At 35.8% G+C, this 12,942-nt stretch overlaps 1 protein-coding gene across 9 annotated transcripts in view; it reads left to right on the forward strand.

Annotated features, from left to right (window-relative positions):
• Window positions 1–12,942, forward strand: part of Kiaa0753 (KIAA0753 ortholog) — a 74,950-nt gene that overhangs the window by 16,580 nt on the left and 45,428 nt on the right. For 8 of the 9 annotated variants that reach the window (XR_005726519.2, XR_013436283.1, XR_013436284.1 and 5 more), the window contains exons 3-7: window positions 4,446–5,070; window positions 8,641–8,747; window positions 9,666–9,728; window positions 10,178–10,393; window positions 12,335–12,542. Coding sequence is in view for 6 of the 9 variants with exons in the window: in XM_040269515.2 (XP_040125449.1) it covers window positions 4,446–5,070; window positions 8,641–8,747; window positions 9,666–9,728; window positions 10,178–10,393; window positions 12,335–12,542 (1,219 nt within the window). In the remaining 3 variants the exon portion in view is untranslated. Of the gene's footprint in view, window positions 1–4,445; window positions 5,071–5,487; window positions 5,589–8,640; window positions 8,748–9,665; window positions 9,729–10,177; window positions 10,394–12,334; window positions 12,543–12,942 lie in introns of those variants that run through there. The other variant, XM_021734586.3, reaches the window with a different exon arrangement.

Here is a 12,942-nt window from a genome sequence, read left to right on the forward strand (position 1 = left end):
TAAGAGTGTCTGTCTGCCTTTGAGATTATGTTAGTATCTTTTTATTTCCCAGACATTTACTTATTAGTTTAAGCATTCATTGATGATTCTTTGTTGAGACAATTTTTTTTTTAATTACAGTAGTTGGCAATGGTGATTTCCAATGTTATCCTTTCCTCTACATTTATCAGTTGAATTGCTACTATAAAGAAGAGCTTTCCCTTCTCTTCCTATTTATTTCAGTATAGACTCTTAGTTACTTCATTGAGTTGATATTCTTTAACTGCCATTAATTTGATGTACAAATATTTAATTTGATATTCCAGTGGTCTCTGATTAGACCAGTGATAGTCACATCAAATGGATTGATATAGTCCCATCAGTCTTTGACAACTTTGTGGTATAAGAATATACTCCAGGATCAGCTTGGTTTTTTCCCATCCCAGCCCTAAAATCAGCCATTTATCCACTGAGTTTGTCCTTTGGTGGAAAATGTAATTTAGCTATCAGTACTGGACTAGATAACATTCATTGATCCTGGAATGTCAATTTTTCTAGGCTCTCTTAGAGGATAGAACTGGGAAATGGAATGTACCCTTGTGTGCCTGTACACATGCATACACCTGCAGACCTACACTCAATACACCTGTCTTTCTCTTTCTCCTTCCCTTCTTTCTTTCTCTCCTTTATCTTTTTCTTTTTCCCTCCTTCCTTTTCTTTCTCTGTGTCTTTCTATCTGCTGTCTGTCATGAGAACTCATGAGTTCACACAGATATCTTCTGATCCCAATCTAGCACTGCATAGTTGTAACTCCCTTGTTTTACAAAATCTGGCCCTCTTTATCCACATATACTTATTTAATTGCTTAATTCTAACGTGTATAAAAAGTGATTTCAGAATTGTAGTACATGGCAAAAAAAAGAAGCCTACCAATTGAGTTTAATATTTATTTAGAGTGCTTTGGTCTTTAGCTTGAGGGTATATAGTCCAAATGCTGTGTTCAAAAGTTAATTGGGTTACCTTTTTTCCACTCTGACTTTTTAGTGTAGTTTTTTATTTGAAATTCAATCTGGTTCATTAGTTTCTTTGAATGTTCATTTTTAGGGCTTTCTCCTATCCTTACAGATTTTATGTATTTCCTTTTTTCCTCCCTTCATTCATTTCTTCCTTTTTATCTATCTCTATTATAATGTGAAGTAGGAACATGGTTGCAAATATACCTGTATAAAAAGATATCTTCAGAAGTTTTATCCTCTGTGTATTTCTTTGCATTCAATTCCCATGCTCTCCTTGTAGATATCTATCTTATCAGTCTCTAATTTTTCTTTCCTGTATTTCTTTGCACACAAATAATCAGATGTATATATATATTTCTCATGTTGCCTTCTTTTTTACATATATCTGCAATGTATACAGATATTCTTTTTGTACTTTGTTGCTTTCTCTAAATGATATATCCAAAAAATTTCTCCACATCAGTTCATAGAAATCTTTCTCATGTTTTTACATCCTCATAGTAACTCCATTGTATGGCTATACCAGAGTTTATTCAGTTACTTTCTTACATTAGCATTTAGATTGGTTCAAATAATTTGCATTTACAAACAATACAGCAATGAGCAAGTCTGTGCAAAGGTATTTTGGGGGTTGTTTTTGCAGGGTAAGTTCCTAGAAGTGAGACTGCTGGTTGGTGGATTAATACTGCCAAATTCCCGCCTTACACGGTATGCCAGTTTATGGTCAGTCAGCACTCTATGATGGGTTCTGTTCCAGCAACCTCACCAACAGCATCTAATATTATGCTTTTAATTTTTGTTTATCTTTTGGGAGATAAATTGTATTTTAGAGTACTTTTAATTTGTATTTTTATGAGGTTTAAATGTTCATCTAGTTAAGGGCTGTATTTATATCTTTTTTGGCTGTTGTTCAGTAAATTGTTGTTTTTTCCATTTTCTATTGCATTTTGATCATTTCGTCTCTCTCTTTTTTTGCAGTACTAGGGGTTGAACCCAGGGGTGTTTGTCACTGAGCTATATCTCCAGCCCTTTTATATTTTTTATTTTGAGACAGAGTCTCTCTAAGTTGTCCAGACTGACCTTGAATTTATGATTCTCCTACCTCAACCTCCCTAGTATACACCACTATACCAGGTGCGTCACCTTGATTTTTTAAAGATTTATTTATATAGAGGGAGTCCTTTGTATTAGCAACTATTTTTCTTCTAGCTTTTCAGCGCCTTTGGCTTTATGATTTTTTAAAAAATATTTATATTTTAGTTTTTTAGGTGGACAAAATATCTTTATTTATGTGGTGTTGAGGATTGAACCCAGTGCCTCGTGCATGCTAGGCAAGTGCTCTACCACTGAGCCACAACCCCAGCCCTTGACTTTATGATTTTTTTTTTAAACAGGCAGAAGTTTTAAATAATCTTTTTGTTGTTTTAATGTAGTCAAATTTATTGTTCTTTTTTTCTATTGAATATAGATTTTGAGTCATAGTTAAAAAGACTTTTCATATACCTATATTAGAAAGGAATTCAACTGTGGTTTTTTTGTTTGTTTTTTCCCTAATACTTATATCAAATTCCTAAGATATTTTGATATTTTTACTTTTAGAGGAAAAGCTTTCCCCAAGTAAGGCCGTAGGTCTCAATAGTTATTCATGCTGGGAACAGTGTTGCATGCCTGTAATCTCAGCAGCTCTGGAGGCTGAGGCAGGAGATATCTTGAATTCAAAACCAGCCTCAGCAACTTAGCGAGGTGCTAAGTAACTCAGCAAGACCCTGTCTCTAAATAAAATGTGAAAAAGGGCTGGGGATGTGGCTCAGTGGTTAATTGTTCCTGGGTTCAATAACTGGTACCAAAAAAAAAGAAATAAGAAACTAAAAGAAAAAAAAAAAAAAAAACCTGCGTTCTCCCCCTACCTTCACCCTATATGTGTTACTTCTAATAAAATTGTCTTCATAAGTATAGTACTTAAAAAATATATTGTTCATCAATCTATGCTCCTTTCAGATGGTTCTTTTTTGGTTATCTAGTGAGATTTTTCACTTTTTCCCAAAAAAATACTTTCTGAAGTTTTATCACAGTGGGTTATTTTAAACTGACTGTTCACACGTATGGTTATATAAACACAACTCCAAGATAAAAGGCATTCCAAGACAGAAGTCAATTGGATTCAGAAGCATAGATTCTCCTACTTTCGTATTGTGTTTGACAGGTCCTGTGGGGAGCTGCTCTGAATGACCATTTCCAGTCCTGAAGCTCGAGGCTCTGACCAATCACTACATTTGTGGTGATTTGAGTGTTGTCCCAGCTCTGATAGCAAGGCAGGTCTTCAAGTGTAGTGTCACCTCAGGGGTTGAGCTACACTCACTATTCCTTTGTGATCCTACCCCTTGCCCTATTTGAATGGCTTCTTCCCCATAAAATGGCTTCTTCCCAATAAAAGGGTTCAGCACTTGCTCCTTTCTCTCTCTTTCCACAGACCCCTAAGGTCAGAGGAGCTGTCACAGGACCCAAAGAAAAAGACATTTCTCTGTCTTTGTGTGATTATTTCGTTCAGCCCAGTTCACCTGGAGTGAACCTGAGTGTTTAGTTTTGGAACACGACAAGGTCCATTTAAATAACTTTCAAAATTTAAAGCAATAAAATTATTTATTTCCTTTGACCTAGTAAACTTAGATCAAATCATTTATCCTAAGAAAATAATTTAAAAGAAGAAAAAACTAAATATATGGAGATGTTAATTGTTAATGTTTCTACTAGTGGAAAAATGGGAACAATCTAAGTTTAATAGTGACCTTATAGTTAGGCCAAGTAAGAAATGTCCATTGTTTGGCTTTTTGACAATGTAATGAGAGAAAATTTAAAACTATAAGAATATGAAAACATAACAAAATTTATATTGTGATGAAAACTGACAAAAACTTCAGTCTCTATTAGACTAGGTAAGTGGACTTTTTAAAACAAGATTTTCTTAGGTGCAGGGTGAAGGATGTGTATAACCACAGGGTGAAAAATCTTAGGAAGGCCTGCAGAAACACCATCACATTACTTACCCAGGGTAGTACGTCTGGGGCAGTTTTTAGGAAGGTTGTAGTGGATTATATTGGTCACTTGCTGGACCTTGACATTTTGAAACAGGACAAATATCCTTAGCTGGGAGTTGAGGAATTTACTGGTTACTGCTGCAAGCTCTCTGGAGAGATTTTAGAGGAAGATCTCAGTATGATGTTAGTAAGTGGAAGGATAAAACCATGGGACTGAATGATGTAGGATAGAACCATAGCCATGAGTTGAACTAAAGGTGTATGAGAGCAGCTGATTGTGTAAGTACAATGGAAAAATGTCTTTTCACACAAATAATCTTGTGGGTGAAATATTAGAAGCTTGATTATATACATATATCAACTAAGCAATATGTTATTTTTCTAACATGTGCTTAATTTTGTTTACTTTTTAAAGAACCAGCTGCAGTTTAATAGAAATGTTCCTCCACATTCAAGCAACTTGGCAGTCCAATATTCTTGCCCACATGCAATTAGAATTGAAAAACTGAAGCACTCGTACAATGAAACATATTGTGGTAAAGATTCAGATTTTAGAGTTGGTCCTGACCTGAGCAGTTCTGTTTCATTTTCCGTCATATCAGAAGAGAGACTTAGCTATGCTGTCCACCTAGCCAAAAGAGATGTGAAGCGAAGACAATTTGAAGAACACATAAAAGAACATCATCTCAAAAGTCAACCCCAAAGCTCTCAGAAATGTGGACATACTAAGTATAAAGTATCTGATCACAAGGTGGAGAGGAAGGATGCAAAGGATCAAGAAGTCTGTCAGTGCAGCCACCAGCCATCCAAAGTAGGGATTTCCAGCTCAGGTGCCAAGGTGTATGTGTACACATCTCATCCAGGACATTCAGATCTTACCCTGCTAAATTCACCACCCACCCGTGATCCAGGCCTTCAACTGCAGTCCAGGATAGCTGACCACAAAAACGTATGTGAACAGAAAAGCCTGTTCGAAGTTCAGCGACTTCAGAAAGAATTGAGCAATTGTATCCATAGAATTGAAGAGGTAACTAAAAAAGGTGAGAAAAATTAGGTCCTTCTCTCTTTTTTTTTTAATCTATTTTTTATTAGTTGTTCAAAACATTACAAACCTCTTGACATATCATATTTCATACATTTGATTCAAGCAGATTATGAACTCCCATTTTTACCCCGTATACATATTGCAGATTCATATTGGTTCCACATCTACTTTTTTATATACTGCCATACTAGTGTCTGTTGTATTCTGCTGCCCTTCCTATCCTCTACTATCCTCCCTCCCCTCCCCTCTCCTCCCATCTTCTCTCTCTACCCCATCTACTGTAATTCATTTCTCTCTCTTGTTTTTTTTTCCCCTTTCCCCTCACTTCCTCTTATATGTAATTTTGTATAACATTGAGGGTCTCCTTCCTTTACTATTCAATTTCTTTTCTCTCTCTTTCTCTCCCCCCTAGATCCTTCTCTTTGATAAGATGCCACAAGTATGGGATAGTTCAGATGCATTCATCTGGGCTCCCTATGCCCTCTACCAAGTTCTACCACCTCCTGTCTTTCGGTTGGTTCCCTAGAGCATAAGCCTTCATAAGTTTGACTGGTGTCTTCTTTCTCTGAAGAGTTTACCCTGCCTATTCCTTCACTATAACTCAGGCCTCAGCCAAAAGCTAGAGTTTCTGCTGTTTAGTTCTGAGGTCTTTAGGCACCAAAGTACAAATTATCCTATTATAATTTTCTTCTGGCAAAATTTTAAAAATTTTATGCTTATTGTAGATAAAACCAGTTCCTGCTTGGGTGATGTTATGATGAGTACACACCAGTTGAAAGGGAAGTCGTAGATACCTGTACAAAATATCTTACCGCAGGGTGGAAAAGAAGGAATATAATGATCATATACTTTTTTTTTTGCAATTGTCTGGCAATCTCAGTATCCTTGCATTTCCCTGGGGAGTAGAGGATTGGTTTCCTAAGGAAAATTTTGGGTTACTGTTGTTAACAAAGTAGAGAATCGAGTCTAACTTTTAGACTGCAAGGAGAAAGGAGTTGAGTATTGAAAGGAACATTGTGCTAGGATGGTATATAGTCTAGAATTATATTTTGCATTTTAAATTTAATTGCTGTATGCATATGTGTACAGATGCATGCTATATAAAGAATTTAAGATACTTTAGAAAATAGTTGTTGATTTAAATAAGATAAAACTCCATACCTGAGGATATGGTGGCATAAGAAAAATAAGGAAAGGAAAAAGATGTACTAGGAGAGGGTTAAAAAGTTATTTCTGAGTTTAGAAATAACTACAGAGCCAGCTACAGAGTATACTGCAATCAGTTATAGAATTTAAAGCTTAAAACAGAAAAAACAATTATGTAAAATTGTGTAACAACTTCCACATTTTGTGGCCAAAAAGAAGCTTCCCCTGTGGAGTATGTTGTTTAATATCATGAGGAATTCAAAATTCCAACAGAAACCCTCTAGCTGTGTCTTGTTATAATATTTCCCTAGTTTTAGTCTATGGCATGACCATATACCTTAGGCAGAAGTCATGCAAGGTAACAAAGCCGTGAGGCCCTCTGTTTTAGTGATCTGGCTTAATACAGGGGGACCTGTAGAATGGAGTTTTTCAACATTGTGGGGAAAAACTGGATTAATTTATCTTATTTAAAATTTCAGTCTATCATGAACCAATACTTTGTAAACTATAATAAAAATGTCACAACTATGGTAATTGCTCTAAAGACTTGTAAATGCGTATTTTCAACTGCTGCACTTACCTTGTTGTGGACTAATAATAGTTTACAATGGCTCCTAGTTGCAGACCACCCTTTCAGTAGGCCTGAAGTGCCCGTTTGTGCTTCCCAAACTGCTCTGTAGACTGGTTGCATCCCCAGCCCTCATCTGCAAGGTGAATAGTTAAAAACCCTACCTTAGGGCTGGGGATATGGCTCAGTTGGTAGAGTCCTTGCCTTGCATGCATAGGCCCTGGGTTCAATCCCCAGCACCATAAAAACAAACAACAACAACAAAAAAAAAACCCTGCCCTAGCCAGTTACTATTTATATTCTTATTATATGAATATAGTTCTTTCTTCCCACTGTGCAACATAAAAAAGAGAAATAATTTGGCTTATAGGCTCCTAAGAAACTTTGTCTATAACTCCAAACTTCCAAAGTTTTGCATTCTTCCAAGTAGCCTTACTCTTTTCCTTGTTTGATTTTCTTTTTCTTTCTTTTCTTTTCTTTCTTTTTTTTTTTTTTTTTTTGGTACTAGGGATTGAACTCAGGGGTACTTGATCACTGAGCCACATCCCCAACCCTTTTTTATATTTTATTTAGAGACAGGGTCTCACTGAGTCACTGAGTTGCTTAGTGCCGTGCTTTAGCTGAGGCTGGCTTTCAACTCCTGATCCTCCTACCTCAGCCTCCCTACTTACTGGGATTACAGGCATGTGCCATCATGCCTGGCCTCCTTGTTTGACTTTTTAATGAGTAAATAATTAAAAAATTGAATTCTTAAAATACACTTAGGCTTTTATCTGACTGTGTATTGGACTTTTATAAAAAAGTATTTGTTTGTATATTTGAAAACCACAGACTGGAAAGAATGGAGAGACTGTATCTCCCTCAGGCAGTCTTCTAGAAACAGTTTCTTTGATCCAGTGTTTTAAAACTGTGGCGTACCGGGCACAGTGGTGCACGCCTGTAATCCCAGTGGCTCAGGAGGCTGAGACAGAAGGATCTCGAGTTCAAAGCCAACCTCAGCAAAAATCGAGGCACTAAACAACTCAATGAGACTCTCTCTCTAAATAAAATATAAAAAATAAGGCTGGGGATGTGGCTCAGTGGTTGAGTTCAATCCTTGGTACCCGCCTAAAGAAAATAAAATAAATAAAACTATGGAGCACCAAAATGTATAAGTGTATGTGTGCTTCCTGGCAAATATATGAAGACTTTAGACATTTACATGATTTTAGCACTTGCTATGTGTTAGTGAAAGGATTTCTCACTTGGAATCAAGATAAGAACATGTAAAAATAATCTTGCTAAACATAAAAATGTCCAATAAAGAGTTTTTTGGGAAAAAATAGCATAACAGATTTTGCCTCAATATAAAAATTTTATAAATAGTAAGAATTGATTCACCGTGGGCTCTCTGGGGAATTGGTTCAGGGAATTCCGGCATGGATGGGAGCTTGCCACTGTCTTCATGTTCTCTCCACCTTTGAGACAGTATACAGATCCATGCACTCATTCCTGCTTGTTTCTTTCCTTTCCATACTGGGGATTGAACCCAGGGCCTCACTCATGCTATTCAAATGCTCTTATCACTGAGCTCCATCCCCATCCCTTTTTATTTTTTTATTTTGTTTGAGAGGGTCTTAATTCTGGCTTTGAATTTTTGATCGTCCTGTCTTAGCCTCCCAAGCAGCTGGGATTTCAGGCATATGCCACAGCAACTGGCTCATTCCTAGTTTCTCAACTGATAAAAGATAAATTGTTTATTATGGTAGCCTTATTTTTTTAAAAATCAAATTAGAGAGTTTCAACCTTTGTACCTCTTTATTAAGTTTCTCTGTGTAGTTTATAATCCTCTATGGGGAAAAATATTTCCAGATAGACTAGAAGAAGCTTTGGATCCAGATGAAGAGCGACGAATCCGTGTCAGAAGACAGGAGCAAGCTGTTCGTTGTGCCCGGATGCTCTACGTCCTTCAGCAGCAGGTATAAAAAGCCCAGAGAGAAGTAGGACTAGCAGCCTGGATGGCTTTCTTATAGAATTTCCATTTTCCTTTTGTCTCAGAAAGTTTAATATCAAAGTACCCTACATTAATTGTAACAGATTTGTGAGGCTTAATTTTCTGACCACATAAACAAGTAATTCTTATCCTTTTTGTTATCTGTGTGTGTGTGTATATATATATGTGTGTATTTGGGTGTATTATGTGTGTATGGTCAAGCTCCTTAAACAGTGGCTCTTGACTTTTTGAGGTCATATAGTCTCTTGAGAATCTATTAAAAACCATTTCTTTCCTCTGGGGGAAAAATGCTTATACATTACATAGCACATATTTACCATCTCTGACCCTTGCTTAAAAGACTTTAGTGGCAACCGGTGACATGGCACATGCCTATAATCCCAGCAGCTCAGTAGGCTGAAACAGGAGGATTGTGAATCAAAGTCAGCCTCAGCAAAAAGCAAGGCACTAAGCAACTCAGACCCTGTCTGTAAATAAAATACAAAATAGGACTAGGGATGTTGTTCAGTGGTTGAGTGCCCCTAAGTTCAATCCCTGGTATCCCCCCCAACTCCACCAAAAAAAGACTTCAGTGGCTCTCTGTAACTTAGAGTATGAAAGCTAAATTCTTTAGCAGACTTCCTGACCTAGCCCTCCTACCTTTCCAGAATCATCTCCACATTCGCTCCTTATATTGGGGACCAAAAGCTGTAAGGTGAACACTGTGCTATATTCACCATCTTGAGCTGAAATCAGTATTGATTTTTGGGTACACAGATGAACAGTTTTTCTCATTTTCAAGTAACTTGAATTAAAAGTGGTTGTATTTATCTTTTTATTATTATTATTAAAAAACATCAATGGAAAGGTTTGAACTTTTTATTTTTTCTCCTTTATCAAACAGGTAAAAGAAATCCAGGAAGAATTGGATAAGTTGAGTCCACATAAAATTAAACACACCAAGAAGGTATGATTAAATTATGCTTAATACTTTGTCTTTCCTCAGTGTTGCAGGTGAAATCCAGGGTCTTATGCATGCTGGGCAAGCGCTCTACTACCAAACTCTACCCTCCATCCCAGTACTTATTTATCAAGTACATTTTCCATTGTTTTGTTAGTATTGTGTGGGTTCTCTGTACTAATATTACTATCATTGCTAACAGAAATCTGTGAGGAAGTGAGCACCTTAAATATTCTGAATATGGGGTTATTGTTCAAGGAACAGCTTCTGAAAATATATTCCTGTTGTAGTTGCTACTAGCATAAAGAAATAATAGAAACTTTAAGCTTTATAATTCCTTTTACTATGAAAAAGTTTTACAAGAAAAGAGTAGACTACGAATATTCTTAAGGCTTGTGTTAATGTTAGGAAGTTCTGAATATTGAAATAACTTCTCACATGTTGTTTATTGCCAGTCATGGGCAATGTCTAGGCTGGCTGCTGCCCATCGAGGAGCCATTCGGGCTTTACAGATGTTTGTTACTCAGTTTACCGACAGAGGGGAGCATCCAGTTTCTGCTCGGTGTAAGGAACTGGGCAGCCTTATTCGCCAGCTTTCACTGTGTTCTGCCAAGCTAGATGCAGATCCTTCTGTTCCTGATGTGGTTATAGATATCCTGCAACAAATTGAGGTAGGAAATTATCTCCCATTTTTCTTAAAAGTCTGTTGGTTCCAAGCAGGGAAGTAATGCTTATGGTCACATAGTTTCATTAGGTGAGAATACAAGACAAAACTGCCACCTGGTAAATTAAAGCTTTGCAGAGCCCTTTATTTTTATTTTATATTTTTATAGTCTAGTCTATATTATTATATTTCACTTATTTGAGAATTGGTGACTTAGGTATGAAACATGTAATGACTTTAAATCGGGTCCATCAATTCAATAGAATGTTCCATTATCTAGTCATGCCATTTAATTAAGAATTTATTAGCATAGAAAAGGAAAACAGAGAAGTACTCTTAGATTATTGCTTAGATTAGGATATCATTGTTCAAATGAATTATAGAAAAGGAGGAACGCTTCAAGCAGAACCTCAAATCTTGGGATATGACTAGACACTCTGAAAATCACAAATGGCATGTACAGTCATGAATGTACAGGGTTCTTAGTTCTCATTAGTAACAAAGGCAATAATAACAGTATGCCCATTAATTTTTTAGTTCCTTGACATTTGCAAAGTGTTATCACATAATTATGCCATTTCATCATTGTTGTGACACTGTGGTGTATAGTTGATTTTATTACTGTTTTATCATTTAAAATATTTTTAAAAGCAGAGATCACAGAGATGACACAGTTATTTCTCTTGAGAGTGGCAAGTGAAATTCCTGTCTTCTGACTTCCATGTATGTGTTAGTTTCACTGTGCCATACATTTTAAAAATAAAAAGATAGTTTTTATGTTACTGTGACATAGTAAACTGTTAGCTGTGGAGGAAAGAGGTGGTATCATAGGGAGAATTGGGGGTAAGTGACATGCAAGTTCTCCTATTACCTACCTAGCTATTGGTGGTGTTGAAGAACCTTTCTGCCTTTACAATCCCATTGTTTAGCAAATATAATTGTGATTTGCTTTTTTTACATTCATATAGATAGAACTCCCCATTGGGAATGTTATTGTCAAATGCAAACCTCAAAACCTTGGCAGCAAATCAAATTGTGTGATGTTTGTTACACTAACCCATAAGAAAGGTTTATCAACCAAAATGATTTTATTTAGAGGACTTATCTTCAAAATCCTAGAAAGTATCTCAAGAGATTATCTAGTTCTCTCAAATTTTGAGCAAGAGTATCTTTAATGTAATGTTTTTTAAACATAAAGTTTTTCTTCCTTACTTTGGAAAATATTCAGTAATGCAAGAAATTAATCTCTCGATTAATTTCTTGCATTTCTCTCTCTGTGCCATTTTATAGCTTTCTGTCTTCTTATTCCTTGATTATGATCCGAACTCAACCTCCCAGGCTGTGTCTAGTTGTCCTGATTGTGTTCTGCTCAGATGGAGACCCAGACCTCACTGCCCAGTAATAGTGGATATACATTTATCAGAAGATGTGCCTTTTTAGGAAAGGGGGACACAGACAGATCTCCTGCCATTACTGTAGTAGACTAAGGCCACTGAATCTACTACATTTTTTTTTTATTTTCAAAAAGTATATTTTAAATATAGTATGTTTGCCCTTTTAAAACCCTACTTGAGTTTATGACGTTTCTGTCAAGAATTAAAATGTTTTTAAAATATATAAGATACTTTTCTGGAGATTGTAGTTAATGTTTGAAATGATGATCTTTAAATTTAGGATTTGGATACCTTGAAAAATAGCCTTTAAAAAGTAGCCTTATTCATTTTCTTTTTGCTTTTGGTTTTAGTGAGTTAAATATGTAAAAGAACTAATTAATTATGTGTCTTAAATAATGAAAATTTCAAATTAAGTTGAAGTGTATTTCATTAACCATTAAGAGATAGCCATTTAATTACCCAGTTTTTTTGGAGTCTTTATTTTTCAGTTTTGTGGCTAGAAGTCATACTTATTTTAAGATAAACTAAGAGAATAATTGACTGTTTCATGACAGGCTTTGGAATCTCTCCTAGAGAAGAAACTATCTCCAAAAAAGGTGAAGAAATGTTTCAGTGAAAATCGGAAATATCCTATTAGTAACCAGAGGACATTAGGGAAATGGCCAGATACATTGCCAAAGGGTGAAAGGAGACCCTTTGTATCAAAAGAGACATTGCCACAGGATACAATTCGACCTTCAGTGGCAAAGAAGCTTCTTTCTGGTATGTGTCTTAAAGTATTTGTTGTGAGTTGTTTTATTGTTCAAGTTGTCTGGGCCAAAATAATTAGTGCACTGAGGGAGAAACTCAGGATTTATAACCTAGTCTATAACAGCAGCAATAACTAGGATCAGCAAATGTCATCCAAGATTCTTCTTTAGCTGAAGACTGGAGTATTCTGTTGAGGAAAGTAAGAAGGGAAAATTCTCTTTTTCTACATAATAGTGTTATTTATTATACTTAATGGTAGATATATGCATGTATATAGATATACATAAATGAATTTGATATATATATATATGCATTTAAACAGATTCTGTCAACTTACCTTAAGAGTAGGCATATAGTTATGTTTTTACTAGCAGTGACATCAGTATATATTTTCCCATATCCTCATTCAGTA

This window comes from Ictidomys tridecemlineatus, chromosome 3, assembly GCF_052094955.1.
Source record: "Ictidomys tridecemlineatus isolate mIctTri1 chromosome 3, mIctTri1.hap1, whole genome shotgun sequence".
NCBI lineage: Eukaryota > Metazoa > Chordata > Mammalia > Rodentia > Sciuridae > Ictidomys > Ictidomys tridecemlineatus.